We start from the raw sequence: 22,004 nt of genomic DNA on the forward strand, positions 1-22,004 counted from the left end.
TAAAGAAAGTGTTAAGTTATGGTTTAGATTTTATAGCTTAATCCGTCAGTTTACCCATCTATTTACCTTCTCTAATGACTACCTCAGATAGTATTCCAAATTGTGTTGCAAGTATTAAAAAACTAGAGGAAGTTTATTTCATCAATTCATCGTTATATTATATACTAGTTAAATAAATTTAGTCAATATAAATTCGTCATTGATTGCTCTAATATATATATACAGATTTTTTTTTTTTTTTTTTTTTTTTAATTTATTTATAAAAAAAACCAGCTTAGGTAGTATTCTGTACTTCGTATAATGCACTAACTTTTCGGAATAAAAAGGGTATAATTAGGAGCCATATAATTTAAAGAAAAATATTTGGTGTATTCAATTATTGAGAAGTAATAGATGGGGATATAGTGTTGTCATAAATGTTTTTGGCGAAATATAAAATAGATTTATTATTTCCAAGATGATAGACTATTATTTAGCTAAAATAGTGGGTTTAATTGAATTCGTGGTGTTTTGTGAATCCATGTAATGATTTTGGGTTCTAATGATCTCTATTTGTTGCTCAATATCTTTTTTGTGAGGAATAGGATTTGTAGATTGTTGAAGCTTTTTTAAATCTCTTACTTTTTACTGTATTTAATTTTATCTATTTTTTTTTTCATGTTTTGTAGTATTCGTGCTGGTGGTGTTGGGGTGAATCTTCAAGCAGCAGATACTGTCATCATATTTGACACAGATTGGAATCCTCAGGCATATTTTCTGTGCCCTTTCTTTTGTTTTTTCTGTTGGTTTGTATGTGTGAGTGAAATTTTATTTTATTTTATTTATTTATTTATTTTTTTTTTTTTTTGTGTGTGTGTGTGTGTGGGTTGGGGGGTGGGGTTGGACACTCATGATGATAATGTTGGTTTGAATTTTTAAATGCTGACTTTATTTATTAATGATTGTGATATAAGGTTGATTTGCAAGCACAAGCTAGAGCCCATAGGATTGGACAGAAGAAAGATGTGCTTGTTCTTAGATTGGAAACAGTAAGTTCATATTTGTCTCAGGGTTTTACCTTTTTTCTTTGTCTCGCATTTACCTTGAAGATGTTGTGATACTTTAGCAGTAAACATTACCCGAGCATATTAATTTATTTAATTAACTTAAATTTTAGATTTGATAACCCTTTATTACCAATCTTTAATCAATATGACAAAGAAATGAAGTGAAGGTTGAAATCTGCTCAACGTCTCCTTTTGTGTTCCACTTCCTCATGTATTCATGATTGCATTCTGATTGTCTTCATATGATGGAGCTAATTAGACTCATCACAAAGTTGCCAAGGCACTGTGAATTATTTTTCTTGGTGATTTTACTGTAATTGTAAACATATTTCTAAATTACGTTAGATTAGGAGAGATGTGACCATGATTTTTGGTTTCATTTATATTCAAGGTGCTGAGATGAATCAATATCTAAGGGAATTTGGCTTGGACATTTGAATGAAGACGTCCTCTTCTTGTTGGTCTATTGTAGAATAATTCGGTAAACCATGTTGAGCTAAGGCACAAATCTACCACCCAAAAGCATAGACTATGCAAAATTATTTGAGGGATTTTGGGCTAATTTTCGCTGTATTTTTAATTCTTTGTGCAATTATAGAAGGATTAGTAAACTGAACATTATCCAATTAACAATATCAGAAAATGGAAGAAGTCCCGTCTTTACTTATATTTTTTGGGTTCGCTGCAATATTATGTTTTGCACTGTTGGTTATGCAAGTCAATGCTCATTGCAGATCTTTCTTTACAGCTTATAATTCTCATTTCTTTTCTGTGTTAATTTTATGCTATAAGACTGTTAATTTGTCACCCTTATTGTACGATTTCATGATACTCAAGGTCCATACTGTGGAAGAGCAAGTGAGAGCTTCAGCTGAGCACAAATTGGGTGTGGCTAATCAGAGTATTACTGCTGGTTTCTTTGATAACAATACAAGGTATAACATATTTAGCTAAATTTTTTTGCTTTGCTTTTAGATTTTGTGGTAATTTATACATTACTATAGCTTATTGCTACATTATAACTTATACCATCTTTCAGTGCTGAAGATCGTAGGGAATATTTGGAGTCTCTCCTACGGGAATGTAAGAAAGAAGAAGCTTCGCCTGTTTTGGATGATGATTCCTTAAATGACATATTAGCCCGCAGGTATCATATTTGTGTCCAGAATTGTTTGTGAGCTGTTCATGGATTTTAATCTTTTTGTTTATTAATTTAACTTTTAATTTTTTACTTTTATGCTTATTGCGTGTGGGACCCTGACTGGCAATGCGGGTAAAAACATGCATAAACCCAAAAGTGTTGTGCACTTTCAAAGACAATGAGATGCAGTTGTTTTTGTCATGGTTCTGACCTTGTTTGTTGGGACAAGTGGCAGTAGAACTACTTTTAAATTGTTTATCCAAATGTGAAAGTTTGTTTTATGTAAAATACTGTGCTCACATAGTTTAAGTGTGTGTTGTTGGTTTTTAGTTTCTCTGTGTATGTATGTGTGTGTGTGTTGTTGGCATGATGATAGAGCTAGCTTTAGTATATTATTGTCCCATACTTCTTTCCTGGTGCTTGATTTCCACTTTCTCTTATCTGAACTTCGTATTTTTATTTCAGTGAGTCTGAGATCGATGTATTTGAATCAGTTGATCAAAAAAGGCGTGAGGAAGAGATGGTATGTATCTCAAAGAACACAGATCTTAACTTTTATCTATTCTGGTATTCTTCATAACACCCCCATCCCTCTACCCTCAATCAAAATGGTGTACTTATGTTATTGTTGTTGGGCTTGCTATCACTTTAAATTGAAGATAACATGGAGGAGGCTGTTACTCGAGATGAAGGGTGATTGTTCTGAAGTGCCGCCTCTACCCTCACGTCTTGTAACAGATGATGATCTTAAGGCATTCTATGAAGCGATGAAGATACATGATATTCCTAATGATGGGACATCTTCTAGTTCTGGGATGAAGAGGAAAAGTGGGTATCTCGGAGGTTTTGATACTCAACAATATGGGCGTGGGAAGCGTGCTCGAGAGGTGAGCTAATTATATTTGGTCTTGTGCATAGTACATGTTATCAATCCCTCCTTTGCTTTTGGCATTTATTTTCATCTTTTGTATGATATGCATGAGCTTGTATAATTGAAATATTTGTCAATTTCCCATTTTGATACATTGACTCTGAGTTTGCCTTTATAATTATTCAGGTACGGTCTTATGAAGAGCAGTGGACAGAAGAAGAATTTGAAAAGATTTGTCAGGCTGAGTCTCCTGAAACTCCCAAGCTAAAGGATGAGAAGATGGATGTCTCACAGTCATCAGACAATAGTCAAACTCCTGGAAAAGTAGAGCTATCTACGCAGACCCTGCAATCTCCTCCTGCTTTAATATCTTCACCACTAATCAAGAAAGAGGTCACACCACCTGTTAAGCGGGGGAGAGGTAGGCCAAGGAGAACAACTACAGATGTCTCACTGTCTATGGGAGTTAGTGCAACACCTATTGGAGCTAGTCAACACGCAATTCAATTACAAAAAGGAACAGATTCAATCATGTTGAATTCAAGTTGTCTGGACACTCCTGGTACTTCTGGTTTCACTAAAGATACCAGTGCAGACAAAAATCAGAATGTTGCAATTTCTCACATCTCTGAGGCAGTTCCACCGTTGCCACCTATTGATTCTGGGGTTCAGTCTAACCCTGCTGGTACTTTAGTTTCATCGCAGTCTAAAAGACAAGGTCGAAAGGGGCAGCCAACCAATAAGTCTATTGGAGGGGATTCAGGGGTAGAAACTGTTAGGCGGCGGGGGAGGAAACCTACTCGTGTGTTACACCCTGTTCCTACTGGCTCTCTGGTTGAAGATTCTAAACCTGTCGAAAAACTTGCTTCAGATACACATGTAGCAACTGCTAGTGTTAGCACAGATTACCATCTTGCTGAGGGCTCAGATCCCAAATGCTTGAAGGGCCGTGCTGGGATTGTCGTCAAGAATTTAAATGGATCTGAAGTTGCAGCTAAGAAGACTTTTTGTGATTCCTTATCATTGACTGTTGCTCCTCTTACTGATTCAGAAACAAGCAAACTTACTGCCGTTTCACATAACCAAAATGTATCTGTCCAAGAATCAGCAGCTGTACAAGCTCCAAAACCAAGTGGTCAGTCTAAGCTAGATTTATTGGATTCCTCTTCTGTTTCATTGGCTCCTTTGGAAGCTTCTGCTGCCAGCAAATGTGATCCAGTCTCTATTTCCAAGAGTTTTGATGGCCCAATCGCATCACCAAAAATTGGAAGCCAGCCTTGTTTGAAATCAGGGGCTGAGCTTCAAAGCATTAACCCACAATCTGCTAATCCTAGCTCTGAAACTGCCCTGACCAGCTCAACTGGACTCAGGCCTGGTAGAAGACAAAGTCAGAAGCCTCACGGTGGAATCGAACCAGTCCGACGAAGGGGTAGGAAACGGGTAAGGATTGTGCCAACTGACCCAGCTGCACCTGATGTTCAAGATAAAAATTTGAAGGAGCCTGTGAAAATCACAGATCCATTGTCCACCTCTGCTGTTACATATGTTGCAGAACATTCTGGAACTGGTAACATGGGAATGATTTCAGATGTTGCAACAGTTCCTGTAATTCCTCTTGTCCCAGTTTCAGGTTTCATGCTAGGCTCTGCACCTTTGACTTCTACTAGTGGCTCAATGCATCATTCAAGCATTGGTTCACAATCGAGTCCTGTTCTACCCGGAACTTCTGCTATTCCCCTTCAGACTCCTAAATTATCTGTTCCTTTGCAAGTCCAAGGACAAGATCAGAATTCACAAGCCGGAGAAACTGCATCACGTCGACGTGGAAAGAAAAAAAGTGCAGCGTTGCTTGATAACTCGGGTGATCAGTCTTTATCATCCAATAAATCTGATAAGAGTCCTAGGGGCTCTGGTGGCCGCAAAGTCATAGCAACAAGAAGTAGGCGAGTAAATAATTCTCGTAGTAAGATTGCACAGGAAGAGGCAGATGCATGTAGCAAATCTATTGCTTTAACTAATAGTACAGATGCCGTCCAGCATCCCAACCTGTCTTCTCATGTTCCAGATTCTACCCTTGTTAAATCCAATGAAGCCAGTATTCGGGGGTCAAGGCATGCTAACCCGTTGGAAGAGATTACATTATGTCGCACTCCAGCAGATATTCCGCCTGTATCATGTAAGGGTAAAACAAATGTAATTGTGTTGGCTTTAGAATCAACTGGTCCTGCCGTGGATCCTCCTGGGAGTAGTTACAAAAATGCAGATGGAAAAGTTGAATGTTCGGAGTTACAAAAGAGTTCTGCTCGAAATGTACTCATGCCAGTCGTTGATGTTTCTAGATCAGAAGTCAGCTGTAGTGCTGGTGTTCAAGCTCCTAATCTGGATGAGGAAATGTCCGCACCTCCTGGATTTGACACCCCAAGATCAGAAGTGCCAGATGCTGAACTGGAGAAGGTGTCAGAAAGAGGTGTTCGTGGTGCATCTAAGATTACTGATGCAGAAAGAAGTTCTGTTGTCTTGGCTCTGGAATCAACTGCACTGACAGCCACAAAAGAAGAATCTTCAGAATTGCTGGGAGTTGAAGGTTCCAGAAAAGGAAGTATCTCTTCTACAAAGCCTATAGTTTGTGAATCTACTTCTAATTTGGCTGATGCAGCAACAATAGGTCAGCCAGAAGAAGAAATTTCAGCTCCTCCTGGGTTCGACATACCTCAACGTTGCCTATCTGAAAATGCTGTTGCAATGTCTTTTGAATGTGTTGCTGGCCTGGCCTCGGACCAGGTGATTGATTCTGCTTCAAAATCGAAACTTGACCAATGTTCTCAAGGTACGTCAGATGCTGATCCTGAGTTTAAAAGTTTGGAAGAGAGAATCAGATACTTTTAAGGATTTCTTCTTTTTCCTGTAATTCCTGGAGCATCAGCAGGTGAACTTATTCGATGTGATTGTTGTTTTTTGTTATCTTGTTCATGGAGCCCTTACTAGAATTTTTTATCAGATGCACTTCTTAGATGGGTATGCTGGTTTTGTGCTCAAAAAACTCCATCTCTATTAATTTTGTATACCATGACTTATTTTTGCTTTAATATAGGTAGTATGGCAGCTTCTTTAATTTGCATTTATGTTTGACAGGATCTCTTGATGGTAATGCTGAAATTAGCACTGTTGAATCTCCAACTGCTTCCACTGTTGTAGGTTTTGGTATTACGTTTGCGTCAACATTGGAATCAAGTTCAAAAGAAGCTGAACCTTCTCATGGTATGTCTGAAAACATGTACTCGTTAAGTAACTCATAAGAAAGTTTTTTTTTTCATGCCTGGAATGGTGACAATATTATTCTGCCAGTACTACAATGCGTTTTGCATGATTTAGCTGTTTCTATTCTAATTTTGCAGGGCCTGATGATGCCAAAGTTGATGCTGCTGATGCTCCTAAAGTATCTCATACTGTGGAAGCTCCTAGTTTAGAATTAAAAGTGGAGGACTCTATTGCAGCTCCTACTCTAAAGTTAAAAGTGGAGGAATCTTGTGGTATGTCTGGAACATGATTTTCGACTGTTTTTTCTTTTCTGTTCAACTTATGTTATTTACGATACATATTAGATATTCCTTTATAAGTGGGACAGATGTATTAATTTTCCTTAATAATAAGTTTGTAATTAAGAAAAGTATTTTTGATCCATCATAGTTCTGTAATTTTGTTTTCACTTTACAGAGCCTGAAGTTGACAATGCTGAACATAATGTCTGTGATCCAGAGTCTGATGCTACAGCAACATCACCTTTAGAATTGGCTAAACATAAAGAAGAATTACATGGTTTGTCTAAAGCACAATTTAATTTTGTTACATGGTTTGTTATCTTTTTTTCTTTATTTTGAATTTTTGATTGACATTGCTGAATTGCTGATCTTTCTGTAATAATGACAACTCCTGGCAGTTTCCAGCAAATCAATTATGTTAATTTGACCATATTGTCTAATATCTTACTAAAAACGCAAGGGAATTGTGATTTTAACATAGCTATGATGCTGGTATTGCTCTTCGGGACCCCAGTAAAACTAACTAGGAAAGGTTGTTAAACACAAGTTTAGAGGGTTTCGAATTGTGTAAACGAGGGAATAAGGGTAAACTGATTTTAGAATTAGTTCTCTATTGGAACTTATCCTTCATATATATACTTCCTCCGTTTGTTAATACTTGCAAGTTGCAACACTTGCCTAAATGGAAATGTCACAATACTTTAGACAGCCGTAAGAGAAGTGAAGTAATTTGTCTTTCTTTTTTGCAGGATCTGATGGTGGCAATGCTGAAATTGATAATGTTGATGCTCCTACACTTTCTCATGTTGTCAGTTTTGAAACGGCGGCAGCTAGCTTGGATTCGACGGAAGAGTGTCACAGTAAGTGCAACAATTTTAATTATGCAGTCCATATCACTTTGTTGTAGTTTTTGGCATCTATTGGTTGGTTTATAATGCTTTGGATTTACCACAATCACAGCATTGTTTAAAAAGGTAATGCTGAACTTGCTGATGTTGATGCTTTTGAAATTTGTCATTCGCTTTTGCAGTACCTGATGGCGGCAAAGCTGAGCTTGATGATGTTGATGCTCCTACGGCTTCTCATGTTGTCAGTCATGAAAATGTGGCAGCTTCAAATTTGGAATCGACAGAAGATTATCGCGGTTAGTTCAACAATATATGTATAATTAAAATTATAGTCTATAACTCCGTTTGAGGTGTTGAGGCAATACATATCCCTTTATATTGCTTTGGTTACCCTGTGTCGGTTGTTTTATAATGCTTTGAAATTACCACAATCACAGCATTGTTTAAAAAAGCGTACAGTTGTTCTGTCGCAATATTTCTTTTTAAAAAAGTCACTGAAGAATCAGACTTAACTGTAAATTATAAAATGAGTGATTAAGAGCCTAAGAGCAATACACATGTAAGAGAGAGCTATAAATAAAAGAGATTACTGGTATACAATATAAGAAAGTAACGATAAGTAAATACTTAAACTACTGTAAAATTTTGGAAGCCGTAATAGAAGTGGAGAAATTTGTCATTTGTTTTTGCAGGACCTGATGGTGGCAATGCTGAACTTGATGATGTTGATGCTCCTATGGCTTCTCATGTTGTCAGTCATGAAACTGTGTCAGCTTCAAGTTTGGAGACGACAGAAGATTGTCGTGGTAAGTTCAACTGTATATTTACACGTTATTTAAATTACAGTCTATAACTCTATGTTTGAGGACTTGTGGCAGTCATATCACTTTTATGTTGTGTTGGCAACCCTGTGTAGGTTGGTTTAGAATGCTTTGATATCAACACAATCACAGCATTGTTTAAAAAGGCGCACAGTATTTTCTGCACAATTCTTTTTAAAGCCGCTGAAGGATCAAACTTAAGTGTAGAGTAAAAAATGAGTGATTGAGAGGTTTACAAATGTAAGAGAGAGCTATGAATAAAAGAGATTACTACGATACAATATAAGAAAATAATGATAAATAATGCTTTAACTAATGTAAATTTCTGAAAGTCGTAATAGAACTGGGGAAATTTGTCATTCGTTTTTGCAGTACCTGATGGCGGCAATGCTGAACTTGATGATGTTGATGCTCCTACGGATTCTCATGTTGCGAGTCATGATACTGTGGTAGCTTCAAGTTTGGAGACGACAGAAGATTGTCGTGGTGAGTTCAACAATATAGTTACGCATTTTGAAATTACAGTCTATGACTATATTTGACGAGTTTAGGCTGTACATATTACTTTCATGTGGCTTTTGGCAACCCCATGTCAGTTGGTATATAATACTCTTAAATTGCAACTATTACTGCATTGTTTTAAATTTTAATTCATTTTTTTACTGTTTATATTTTAATATATATTTTTTTTAAAAAGTTAAGTTTCACTCTCTTCAATGAATCGCTGAAAGGCTCTGGAAGACCGGACTTAACTATATAGTAAAACACTGATTAATTGAGAAATAAACAGAAGAGAGTTATATAGTAAATTGTAAGATTTTAAACTATCACATCATTGTTTTAAAAGGCACACTGCTTTTATTCACTGTTTATATTTTTTTTCGCTGTTTCATTCTCTGCAATGAGTTGCAAAAAGGCGATGTTGGACCATACATAACTCATTGAAAAATAAACAAAAGTAAAAGAGTGTTATGAAAGAAAGAAATCATTGGGATAAATTTTTGGGATGGAAAATTAATGACAATTGTGTACTTTAACTTGAAGGTAATTATTATTACTTGTTTTATATTTTGGAATACCATAAGAGAAGTGGAGTAAATTTGTGTTTCTTTTTTGCAGGACCTGATGGTGGCAATGCTGAACTTCGTGATGTCGATGCTCCTACAACTTCTCATGATGTCGGTATACAAACAGTGGCAGCTTCAAGTTTTGAGGCGACAGATGAGTGTCATAGTAAGTTCAACAATTTTAAATATGCATCATTGAAAATGCTCTCTATAGTTTGAGGAGTTGAGGTAATCCATATCACTTTCATGTTGTTTTTGGCATCAATTTGTTTGTTTATAATGCTTTGAAATAACCACTACTACAGCATTGTTTAAAAATTAAGTGATAAGAGGTATACAGATGTAAGAGAGTTATATGAATGAAAGATAATATTGGAATAATATATCAGAAAGTAATGATAAGTATATAAAATTTAGGAAAGGTATATTAAAAGTGGAGAAATTTGTTGTTCGTATTTGCAGGACCTGATGTTGTCAATGATGAGCTTAATGATGTTGATGCTCCTACAGCTTCCCATGTTGTCTGTCATGAAACTGTGATAGCTCCAAGTTTGGAGACAACCGAAATTTGTCATGGTAAGTTCCTCAATATATATATAGGTGTAATTTAAAGTAAAGTCTATTACTCTATAGTTGAGGTGTGGAGGCAGTACTTATCACTTTCATGTTGCTTTTGGCTACACTTTGTCGGTTGGTATATAATACTCTGAAATTGCAACTATCACAGTATTGTTTTAAAAGGTGCACAGCTTTTCTTTCACTGTTTATTGCTTTATTTTATAGTTAATATTTTATTCTTAAAAAAATCAAGTTTCACTCTTTGCAACGAGTTGCAAAAAGTCATAGAAGTATCAGACTTAACTATATACTAAAACTAAAACATTAATTAATTGAGAAATAAACAGAAGTGCGAGAGGGTTGTGAAAAAAAGAAATTACTGGGATAAAATATGGGATGTAAAAGAGATGATAATATTTACTTTAACTTGAAGGTAAGGAAAGCCATAAAAGAAGTGGAGTAATTGTCTTTTCTTTTTGCAGGACCTGATGGTGATAATTCTGAACTTGATGGTGGTGTTGCTCCTACAACATCTCATATTGTCGGTTTTGAAAGTAAGGCAGGACCTGATGGTGATAATTCTGAACTTGATGGTGTTGTTGCTCCTACAACATCTCATATTGTCGGTTTTGAAACTAAGGCAGGTTCAAGTTTGGAGTCGGCTGAAGGCTCTTGTAGTAAGTTCAAATATCAAGATACACATCTCTAATATACAGTCTATATTTGAGGAGTTGAGGCAGTCAATAATCTCTTTCATGTTTCTTTTGGCAACCCTTTGTCGGTTGTATAACTATCACAGCATTTTTTTAAGAGTGCACAGCTTTTCTTCATTGTTTATTTATTTATTTAATTTCTTTAATTTTTAATTTTTTAGTTAAGTTTCACTCCGTATGATTAGTTGCATAAAGGCACTTAAGGAACTTACTCAACTGTGTCGTAAAATGTTGATTAATTAAGAAATAATTAGAAGTAAGAGAGTGAAATGAAAGAAAGTAATTACTGGGATAAAATATGAGATGTAAAAGTAATGACGATTTGAAACTTTAAGTTAATGGTAATTAATATGATTATTATATTTTTTGAAAGCCATTAGTGAAGGGGAGTAATTTTTCTTTCTATTTTGCAGGACCTGATGGTGGCCATGGTGAACTAAATAATGTTGATGCTTCTACACTTTCTCATGTTGTCAGTTTTGAATCTGCGGCAACTTCAAGTTTGGAGGTGACAGAAGAGTGTCACAGTAAGTTCAACAATTTAAATTATGCATCACTGAATATACAATCTATTTTTTGAGGAGTTATGGGCTTATGGCAGTGCATATCAACTAGTTGGTTTGTAATGCTTTGTAATTACCACAATCATAGAACTTTATTTTTTATAAAGGTGCATTGTTTTTCCGTCACATTTTTTTTTTGTTTTTATTTTTTTTATATTTTTTTTGTAAACGCTTAAGGATCAGACATAACTGTCGAGTAAAAAGTGAGTTATTTAGAGATATACAGGTGGAAGACAATGCGATGAATAAAAGAGATTACTGGGTTAAATTTTAAGAAAGTAATGATAACTATATATTTTAACATTTTATATTATTTTCGAAATCCTTTATAGAAGTAGAGACATTTATCATTCGTTTTTGCAGGACCTGCTGGCGGTAATGCTGATCTTGACTATGTTGATGTTCCTATAACTTCTCATGTTGTCAGTCATGAAACTGTTACAGCTTCACATTTGAAGTCGACAGAAGATTGTTGTGGTAAGTTCAATTATAGATTTATGCATCATTGAAAATACAGTCTATAACTCTATAATTAAGGAGTTGAGGCAGTACATATCACTTTCATGTTGCCTTTGGCAACCCTGTGTCAGTTGGTTTATAATGCTTTGAAATTACAACAATTACAGCATTGTTTATAACGGCGGACAGTTTTTCTGTCACAATTTTTTTTTTTTTTTTTTTTTTTTTTTTTTTTTTTTTTTTTTTTTGTTAAAGGTGCTGAAGGACAAGACTTAACTGTAGAGTCAAAAATAAGTAATTAAGAGGTATACACATAAAAACACGTAAGATAGAGCTATGAGTAAAAGAGATTAATGGGATAAAATATACAAATGTAATGATAATTAAATACTTTAAGCAATGTAAAATGTATTTGTAATAGAAGTGGACAAATTGGTAATTTGCTTCTGCAGGACCTGATGGTGGCAAAACTGAGCTTGATGATGTTGATGCTCCTACAGCTTCTCATGTTGTTAGTCATGAAAATGTGGCAGCTTCAAATTTAGAATCGACAGAAGATTGTTGTGGTTAGTTCAACAATATATTTACGCATCACAGAAATTATAGTCCATAACTCTATATTTAAGGTGTTGGGCAATACATATCATTTTATATAGCGTTTGGCTGCCCTGTGTTGGTTGTTTTATAATGCTTTGAATTTACCATAATCACAGCATTGTTTAAAAATAGCACAGTTTTTCTGTCACAATCTTTTTTAAAAAAAATTCACTGAAGGATCAGACTTAACTGTTGATTAAAAAATGAGTGATTGAGAGGTATACACATGTAAGATAGAGATATGAATTAATTAGATTACTGGTATAAAATATTATTAAGTAAATACTTAAATTAATGTAAAATTTTGGAAACTGTAATAGAAGTGGGGAAATGTGTCATTTGCTTTTTTGCAGGACCTGTTGGTGGCAATGCTGAACTTGATGATGTTGATGCTCCGATGGCTTCTCATGTTGTCAGCCATGAAACTGTGGCAGCTTCAAGTTTGGAGATGACAGAAGATTGTCATGGTAAACTCAACAATATATTTACGTGTCATCTAAATTACAGTCTATAACTCTGTGTTTGAGGAGTTGAGGCAGTACATATCACTTTCGTGTTTTGTTGGCAATCCTGTACTGGTTGGTTTAGAATGGTTTGAAATTAACACAATCACCGCATTATTTAAAAAGGCACACAGTTTTACTGTCACGATTTTTTTTTTTTAATTTTTTTTTTAAATGGCGCTGAAGGATCATACTTGAGCGTAGAGTAAAATATGAGTGATTGAGAGGTGTACAAATGTAAAAGAGAATACTAGGATAAAATATACGAAAGTAATGATAAATAAATTCTTTAACTAATGTAAATTTTCTTAAAGGTGTAATAGTTGTGGGGAAATTTCTCATTAGTTATTGCAGGATCTGTTGATGGCAATGCTGAACTTGATGATGTTGATGTTCCTATGGCTTCTCATGTTGTAGGTCATGAAACTGTGGTAGCTTCAAGTTTGGAGGCGACAGAAGATTGTCGTGGTAAGTTCAACTATATAGTTACGCATCATCGAAATTACAGTCTATAACTCTTATGATTGATGAGTTGTTGCAGACTTGCAGTCTTGCAGTACATATCACTTTCATGTTTTGTTTGGCCAGCCTGTGTTTGTTGGTTTATAATGCTTTGAAGTTAACACAACTACAGCATTCTTAAAAAACAGTGCCCACTTCTGTCATGATATATTTTTCTTTTTTAAATAGGCGCTGATGGATCTGACTTAAATTAGAGAGAAAAATGAATGATTGAGAGGTATATACAAATGTAATAGAGAGCTATGAATAAAAGAGATTATTAAGATAAAATATAAGAAAGTAATGATAAGTTAAAACTTTAATTAATGTTAAATTTTGGTAAGCCGTAGTAGAAGTTAAGAAATTTGTATTTCGTATTTGCAGTACCTGATGGCGAAAATGCTAAACTTCATGATGTTAATTCTCCTACGGTTTCTCAGATTTTTATTCATGAAACTGTGGCTGTTTCAGGTTCGGAGTCAACAGAAGATCGTCGTGGTAAGCTCAATAATATATTTACGCATCATTGACATTATGTTATGTAACTGTTTGAGGAGCCGAGGCAGTGCATATCACTTTCATGTTGTATTTGGCAGCCCTGTGTTGGTTTATAATGCTTTGAAATTACTACAATCACAACATTGTTTAAAAAGGCGCTCAGCTCTTCTGTCACAATTTTTTTTTTTGGATTCATTGTGTTGCAAAAAGGGAGTATTAGACTTATCTGTATAGTAAAAATTTAGTTATTGAGAGTTAGACAGATAGAAGAGAGTTAAGAACTGAGATGGGAATGTAATGATAAGTTACATCAACTAGACTTTATTTTTTATTTATTAAATTATTGTTATTATTTTTTTTTTTTCATTTATTTATTTGGGATAGCCATAGTAGAAGTGGAGTAATTTGTCTTTCATTTCTGCAGGACCTGATGGTGGCAATCCTGAACTTCATGATGTTGATGCTCCCCCAATGTCTCATATAGTTGGTTGTAAAACTGTGACGGCTTCAAAATTGGATTCGAAAGATGAGTGTCATGGTAAGTTTAACAATTTAGTTGCACATCACTGAAAATACACTATACTTCATGAAGCCCCCATATCACTTTCATGTTGATTTTGGCAACATTATATATATATATATATATATATATATATATATATATATATATATATATATATATATATATATATATTAATTTAGATTTATTTATTTTTCATACAAAAAATTAAGTGCCACTCTTTTAAGTATGTCGCCAAAAGGCGGTAAAGGATCAGACTTAATTGTAGAGTATTGAGATTTTCGATTGTCTAACGGAAGTAAGAATGTTAAGAACAAGAGAGACTACTAGGATGGTAAATAAGAAGTAAAACTAATGATAAGCTTTTAATTTAACTTCAAAATCGAGTTTTTTATAAGGCATAATAGAATTGGAGTAATATTTCTTTTTCAGGCCCAGATGGTGGCAATGCTGAACTTGATGGTGTTGATGCTCCTACAGCTTCTCATGCTGACGGTTTTGAATCTGTGGCTGCATCAGGTTTGGAGTCGAAAGAAGAATTTAATGGTAAGTTCAACAATTTAGTTACATGACATTTAAAATATACTATTTACTTGAGACTACTAGGATGGTAAATGAGAAGTAAAACTAATGATAAGCTTTTAATTTTACTTGAAAATCGATTTTTTTTATAAGGCATTATAGAATTGGAGTAATTTTTCTTTTTCAGGACCTGATGGCGGCACTGCTGAACTTGATGGTGTTGATGCTCCTACAGCTTCTCATGCTGACGGTTTTGAATCTGTGGCTGCATCAGGTTTGGAGTCGAAAGAAGAATTTAATGGTAAGTTCAACAATTTAGTTACATGACATTTAAAATATACTATTTACTTGAGACTACTAGGATGGTAAATGAGAAGTAAAACTAATGATAAGCTTTTAATTTTACTTGAAAATCGATTTTTTTTATAAGGCATTATAGAATTGGAGTAATTTTTCTTTTTCAGGACCTGATGGCGGCACTGCTGAACTTGATGGTGTTGATGCTCCTACAGCTTCTCATGCTTCTCATGCTGACGGTTTTGAATCTGTGGGTGCATCAGGTTTGGAGTCGAAAGAAGAATGTAATGGTAAGTTCAACAATTTAGTTACATGACATTTAAAATAAACTATTTACTTGAGACTACTAGGATGGTAAATGAGAAGTAAAACTAATGATAAGCTTTTAATTTTACTTGAAAATCGATTTTTTTTATAAGGCATAATAGAATTGGAGTAATTTTTCTTTTTCAGGACCTGATGGCGGCACTGCTGAACTTGATGGTGTTGATGCTCCTACAGCTTCTCATGCTGACGGTTTTGAATCTGTGGCTGCATCAGGTTTGGAGTCGAAAGAAGAATGTAATGGTAAGTTCAACAATTTAGTTACACGACACTAAAAATACATTCTATACTTGAGACTACTAGGATGGTAAATGAGAAGTAAAACTAACAATAAGCTTTTAATTTAATTCGAATTTTTTACAAGGCATAATAGAATTGGAGTGAATTTTTTCTTTTTCAGGCCCTGATGGTGGCAATGCTGAACTTGATAGTGTTGATGCTCCTACAGCTTCTCATGCTGATTGTTTTGAATCTGTGGCTGCATCAGGTTTGGAGTCGAAGGAAGAATGTAATGGTAAGTTCAACAATTTAGTTACACGACACTAAATATACATTCTATACTTGAGACTACTAGGATGGTAAATAAGAAGTAAAACTAATGATAAGCTTTTAATTTAACTTGAAATTTGATTTTTTTATAAGGCATAATAGAATTGGAGTAAATTTTTTTTTTTTCAGGCCCTGATGGTGGCAATGCCGAACTTGATGGTGTTGATGCTCCTACAGCTTCTCATACTGACGGTTTTGAATCTGTGGCTGCTTCAGGTTTGGAGTTGAAAGAAGAATGTAATGGTAAGTTCAACAATTTAGTTACACGAACTAAAAATACACTCTACACTTGAGGCAATATGTATCACTTTCATGTTGCTTTTGGCAACACTTGGTTGGTTTATCTTGCTCTAACATCATTGCAGTGTTTAAAAAGGCATCTAATTTTTCATTCACTTATTTTTAATAAGGCATCTAGGTTTGGAGTCGAAAGAAGAATGTAATGGTAAGTTCAACAATTTAGAATATGCACAAATTATAACTCAGCACCTATAAAACAAGTACTAGTCTGGCAATGAAATAATCATATGTGCATATTCTCATAGTCGAATGTGCATAATGTTTACATAGAATATGCATAATTTTTTTAAAAAAATGTTGATATATTCTGATTGGACGAAAAAAGCATGATAAACGATGAGCACTAATATTGTGCATAATCTATAAATTAGATGTACGAGCAAGCATAATTTTTAATTTCATCAAAATGTCTACGGCTAGCTTAGTGGGCTACCTTATCCACTCTCAAATCAACTCTTGTATCTCAATACAACTCACTAATTTTGTGCAATTGAATGTTGTAATCATCAATAAGATTAAGCTGAAATTTATTGTTAAAAAAACAAGCACAGATGCTATGATTTTTATAGAGTGAAAACATGTAGAAGGAAGAGAGAGAAAAGAACAAGAGTATGTCAATTAAAAGTGCACATTGAGTAGTGAAAATTTGGGGATGAAATTGGTGGAGCTTGATTAAAAGGAAGATTATGAATTAGTGGGAGCTATGGAGATCAACCCTCAAAGTTCTATAATCCGACGATATTCAGTATAATAGTGGTGAGGAAGATGAAGTAAACAAAATATTATTTTGTTTTTAATATCAGCAGTTAGATTGTTTCATATGAATGGCTAAGATCCCTTCTCATCTTTCTCATTTTCTACTAAATGTGCATTATTTTCTTTTGACCCTTGTTACTTTCTTTCAAGTTTCTAGGAAAACGAAATTTTATGCACTTTATGTACAAAAAATATGCACAATGAATTTCGGTCAAATTTTGTTTGCACATTTTGTTCAAAAATTATGCACATTGAGTGAAAATTTATGCACAAAAAATCCTTCTCATTTTTAGAAACTTCTCCTTTGACCCTAAATTTAGAACAAGTGAGTAAAAATTTAGAAAATTTGATTTATGAAATTTAGAACATGTGAGTCAATTTAACACCTGATATAGAATAAAAAACATGTGAGTAAAACTTAGAATATACGAGTAAAAATTAGAAGATACGAGTAAAAATTAGAACATATGCTTTAAAATCTAGAACATATGATTTAAAATTTAGAACTTATAAGTTAAAATTTTGGAACAATTTATTTAAAATTTATTACATTTGATACAACTAATTTATGGTAGACTAATAATTTAGAGGATATGATTTAATTTAGAACACCTGAGTAATAATTTTGAACACCACATTTTAAATTTAGAATATACGAGAAAATTTAGAACATAAAAAGTGTTCTCACATAACAAAAGGGCTCACACATAAAGGTGGGATTCTCATGAGAGTCGTGTGATTTGTTTTTTGGCAGTACCTGATGGTGGCAATGATGAACTTCATGATGTTGATGCTCCTACAGATTCTCGTGCCAGTATTGAAAATTTGGCAGCTTCAATTTTGGGGTCGACAGAGGAGTGTCATGGTAAGTTCAATAATTTTATTATGCATCACTGAACACTTGTGCAGTTGAGTCAGTCTATATTTCTTTCTTGTTGGTTTTGGCAAGCCTTGGTTGGTTTATGCTCTTAAATTTTGCAGCAGTGTTTAAAAAGCATATAGCTTTTCTTGTACACTTATTTTATTCATAAATTTAGTGCGATTCTCTTTAATTAATTGCAGCAAGGCATTGAAGACTTTACTGTAGGGTGAAAAATTGATTTATTGAGAGAATAAACAGAAGAGTGTGTTACGAATGACAGAATAATTTAAGATCTGAAAAGGAATAATAATGATAAGTTCGTATTATCTTTTTTTTTTTTTTGGGTTAGCCATAATAGAAGTGGAGTATTTTCTCTTTCGTTTCTGCAGGACCTGATGGTGGCACTACTGAACTTCATGATCTTGATGCTTCTCCAGCTTCTCAGGCTATTGGTTTTGAAACTGTGGCAGCTTCAAATTTGGAGTCAAAAGAAGAGTGTGAAGGTAAGTTCAACAACTTAGTTACTTATTACTGAAAATTCACTCTATACTGCAGGCAGTCCATATCACTTTCATGTTAATAGTGCAACACTAGGTGTTTTATTGCTCTGAAATTACAAACATCATAGCTTTTAAATATGCGCACTTTTTTTGTTTAGATGTTTGTGCATGAGTTTTCTTTTTTGTTTATATATATATAAAAAAATATTATATGTGAGTCTTTTTGAATGAGTTGCCGCAAAAAGGTACTGAAGGATCAGACAAAATTGTACAGTTAGAAATTGAGTGATTGAGTGATAAACAGAAATAAGAGTGTTTTGAGCAAGAGGGATTATTGGGATAATAAATGAGAAATAAATGTAGTAAAAAGTTGGTACTTTAAAGTAATTTTTTTTCCCTTTTTGTAGGACCAGATGGTGGCCATGATGAAGTTGGTGGTGCTAATGTTCCTTCAGCTTCTCATGATGTTTGTTTTGAAACTGTGGAAGCTTCAAGTTTGGAGTCAAAAGAAGAGTGTCATGGTAAGTTCAACATTTTAGCTACATGTCATTGAAACATTCTGTACTTGAGTAGTTAAGGCAATCCATATTATTTTCACATTGCTTTTGGCAACATGGGGTTACTCTATATTCCTTTGAAATTACAATGACCACATCATTGTGTAAAAAGGGGTGTGCGCACACTCACATATTTTTATGTTAAGTGGAACTCTTCAATGAGTTGCAATAAGGTGCTGAAGGATCAGTCCAACCGTACAGTAAAAAACAGAGTGATTGAGGGTTAAACAGAAGCAAGAGAGTTATGCACGAGGGAGATTACTTTGGGATAAAAAATGAGAAGGAAAAGTAATGATAAGTTGGAGCTTTAACTGGTGTTTTTATTTATATTTTTTATGGATAGCCATAATAGTAGAGTAATTTGAGTTTCCTTTCTGCAGGACCTGATGGTGGCAATGCTAAACTTCATGATGTCGATGCTCCTACAGCTTCTCCTGTTGTCGGTATTCAAACTGTGGCAGCTTCAAGTTTGGACTCAAAAGAGGGGTGTCATGGTAAGTTCAACAATTTATTGCCGCATCACTGAAATTACAACCCTCGCAAATGTGCTTAAAAGGGGCACAGCTTTACACACACACACACACATACAAACCTAGTATTGTCAAGCAATTCCCTGGAACATATGCTAGCATAACAATAAGTTATGTTTTTATGCTTGAAATTATTATTGAATCCTCTTAACAAAACATATTTTTCTTTATCATATTAACAAAGAATGTAGTTTATTGGATAAGACTAGTGTTGAAAATTGAGGTTGGGTGTTCGAGCCTTGTACAAAACCTTATATCTGATTTTTGAGTAATGGAAAGCATGAAGTGAAGAAGAGAGGGCCATGTGGAATATAAACATCCTTTGGGATGCTTTTTAATACCTACAGTATAGATTAATGTCTCTTCAATGATTTGCAAAATGGCACCGAAGGATCCCTATCACCTCAATCGGTCTCGACTCTTGAGCCTTTCTGTTCATTACATCACAAGAGATGCTGAACATGGAGATACCTTTTTAATTTTGGCTGTTTTTCATGTCCTTCAGGGTGTGATGATGGAAATGCTGAACATGATATCAGTGATATATGTAAAGTTTCTGACACTCCAACAACCTCGACTTTGGTATCAACTGATAATGAACCATGTCATGGTATGTCCAACAATATATTCTGCTTTTAAGCTTAAATTGCCACAATCCTCAGTTTGGGCTAATAATATATTCTGTATGATAAATGTTGCTTCTATATGTTTTTGACATGCTTGGCTGATGAATCTGACCTTTGTCAATTATCCCTTTGAGAGTGCAGAAAAACAAATTGGCACTCTAAAACTAATAATGTAATTAAACTAATAATGTAATTTGCCCAGCTATTTTAGGGCCTGATGATGGCAAGGCTGATGGTGTTCCAACGGCATCGTGTGCGGTTGATACCAATACTGCGGCAGCATCAACTCCGGAATAAAAAAGAGAGCGCCATGGTATATTTTGATGATATTAACCCAGCATCACTAAATTTGTGTTAGAATTTCCTAGTCACACTTTGGCATGCTGTGTTTGTATATTATTATTACTGTCCAGTTTGTTTGTTACTACTGAAAAGCTGGAGATATACATTATTATGCCAACATCTGCTTATTTGCTTGACCAAGATATATGTTTGTTAATTTTGTAGGGAGTGATGATGAAAATGCTGAGCATGAGTTGATGATGCTTCTATATCTTTTGGTTGTTTGATATTACAGCAGCTTCAGCCCGAGATAACAGTGATGCTATGTGTTTAGTTTTAGTTGAGCATCCCTATACAATTGCCATTTTTCATCAATGCTATTCCATTGAGACTTGGTGTAAATAGATAATTTTATGTGACTTACATGCTTCATCAATGTATCTGAAGCTTTTCTACTACCGGGTTGAAATTTACGCTTCTGGTTCAAAATTACGTGTTCAAAATTACGTGATTACTGTGGCTATGCCGCCGAGGGGCTTGTGTTCAATTCGCTGAGCATAGTCTCATTTGTCTCGATTAGGTAGGGATCACTAAGCATGATGTGAGGTGGGATGATGAAGGGCATATAAATTATAACCACCATGGATGGTGGGGTAAGTGAGAGTGAGCAAGTTACGAATTAAATGATAGTTAAAGCGTGGATATATGCTAATATTTTGCTTCCTTTTAGGATTCTAATCTCTATTAAACGACTCGTGTAAGATAGAATTGTAGATTTTTTTTTATCTTATTTTTTTTATCTTATCTCAGAAGTCCCAACTCTTCTAGCATTTTAGTTCATGTCAAACTCAAAAGATAAAACTTTAGAATTCTAATCCCAATCTAATTGTCATATCTTAAGTGTCTCCTATTTCATATTTTACTCTGTTTTCTTTATCCATCTTCTAGATGTTTTTGTTTAGGGTAAAATTACCCCAACACGTTGTCCATTCTTGAAATGACATGTGGCCTTATTAAAGGGCGACACATGTCTATATAGGAAGATGACACGTGGAAAAACACTTTACATTTGGAGACCCAATTCCCGAGATAAGCGCTAAAAACAATGCCTCTTTATGACACGTCAAGAAAACAATAATACTTATGCCTTGTTAGTCTTTCAAGCATTTGGTCAATGAAGGGAAGGGGAAAATGATCCTTTTTGGTGGATGTGTTTAGACGTCAATAGTCTATACACATTCGCCATCCCATGACCGTTCTTGTAGAAATGAGCTCACCTCTCTCATTCTCTACAACGGTCATGCCTCTTTTCTTTGGGACAACGTGGACCTAGGGAACCCATCTAGAGCTAGAGATGGGGAAAATGATTTCCGCATCCAATAGCTTAGTGATTTCCTTCTTGACTACCTCCCCCATTTGAGGGTGTAACTTTCGTTGTCTTTCAATGCTAGGTGAGGTGCCCTCCTCAAGAGTGATTTGGTGTGTACATAAGGCCTGGCTTATACCTTTGAGGTCATCAATTGTATAACCCAAAGCACCTTGGTGCCTTTTCAAAACACCACATAACTCTTGAGTTTGACCCTCACTCATGGCGGAGCTAATAATAACGGGAAAAGTAGAGTTGGGCCTAAAAATTCATACCTAAGGTGTAATG

At 34.6% G+C, this 22,004-nt stretch overlaps 1 protein-coding gene across 1 annotated transcript in view; it reads left to right on the plus strand.

The window, feature by feature from the left end:
- Positions 1-20,808, plus strand: part of LOC145583080 (uncharacterized) — a 38,620-nt gene extending 17,812 nt beyond the window's left edge. The window contains exons 26-62 of the mRNA XM_081640207.1: positions 669-747; positions 954-1,028; positions 1,884-1,981; positions 2,086-2,193; positions 2,653-2,710; positions 2,847-3,074; positions 3,245-5,885; positions 6,191-6,316; positions 6,454-6,588; positions 6,773-6,874; positions 7,347-7,457; positions 7,628-7,741; positions 8,138-8,251; positions 8,639-8,752; positions 9,386-9,499; positions 9,796-9,909; positions 10,374-10,568; positions 11,018-11,131; positions 11,531-11,644; positions 12,079-12,192; positions 12,577-12,690; positions 13,072-13,194; positions 13,612-13,725; positions 14,150-14,263; positions 14,678-14,791; positions 14,955-15,068; positions 15,232-15,354; positions 15,518-15,631; positions 15,789-15,902; positions 16,067-16,180; positions 17,748-17,858; positions 18,245-18,358; positions 18,763-18,876; positions 19,293-19,406; positions 19,948-20,052; positions 20,271-20,381; positions 20,576-20,808. Of these exons, the coding sequence (XP_081496333.1) occupies positions 669-747; positions 954-1,028; positions 1,884-1,981; positions 2,086-2,193; positions 2,653-2,710; positions 2,847-3,074; positions 3,245-5,885; positions 6,191-6,316; positions 6,454-6,588; positions 6,773-6,874; positions 7,347-7,457; positions 7,628-7,741; positions 8,138-8,251; positions 8,639-8,752; positions 9,386-9,499; positions 9,796-9,909; positions 10,374-10,568; positions 11,018-11,131; positions 11,531-11,644; positions 12,079-12,192; positions 12,577-12,690; positions 13,072-13,194; positions 13,612-13,725; positions 14,150-14,263; positions 14,678-14,791; positions 14,955-15,068; positions 15,232-15,354; positions 15,518-15,631; positions 15,789-15,902; positions 16,067-16,180; positions 17,748-17,858; positions 18,245-18,358; positions 18,763-18,876; positions 19,293-19,406; positions 19,948-20,052; positions 20,271-20,365 (6,679 nt within the window). The 3' untranslated portion in view covers positions 20,366-20,381; positions 20,576-20,808. The remainder of the gene's footprint in view (positions 1-668; positions 748-953; positions 1,029-1,883; positions 1,982-2,085; positions 2,194-2,652; positions 2,711-2,846; positions 3,075-3,244; positions 5,886-6,190; positions 6,317-6,453; positions 6,589-6,772; positions 6,875-7,346; positions 7,458-7,627; positions 7,742-8,137; positions 8,252-8,638; positions 8,753-9,385; positions 9,500-9,795; positions 9,910-10,373; positions 10,569-11,017; positions 11,132-11,530; positions 11,645-12,078; positions 12,193-12,576; positions 12,691-13,071; positions 13,195-13,611; positions 13,726-14,149; positions 14,264-14,677; positions 14,792-14,954; positions 15,069-15,231; positions 15,355-15,517; positions 15,632-15,788; positions 15,903-16,066; positions 16,181-17,747; positions 17,859-18,244; positions 18,359-18,762; positions 18,877-19,292; positions 19,407-19,947; positions 20,053-20,270; positions 20,382-20,575) is intronic.
- Positions 20,809-22,004: the final 1,196 nt, after the last annotated feature.

This window comes from Chenopodium album, chromosome 15 (assembly GCF_948465745.1).
Source record: "Chenopodium album chromosome 15, dcCheAlbu1.1, whole genome shotgun sequence".
Taxonomy (NCBI): domain Eukaryota; kingdom Viridiplantae; phylum Streptophyta; class Magnoliopsida; order Caryophyllales; family Amaranthaceae; genus Chenopodium; species Chenopodium album.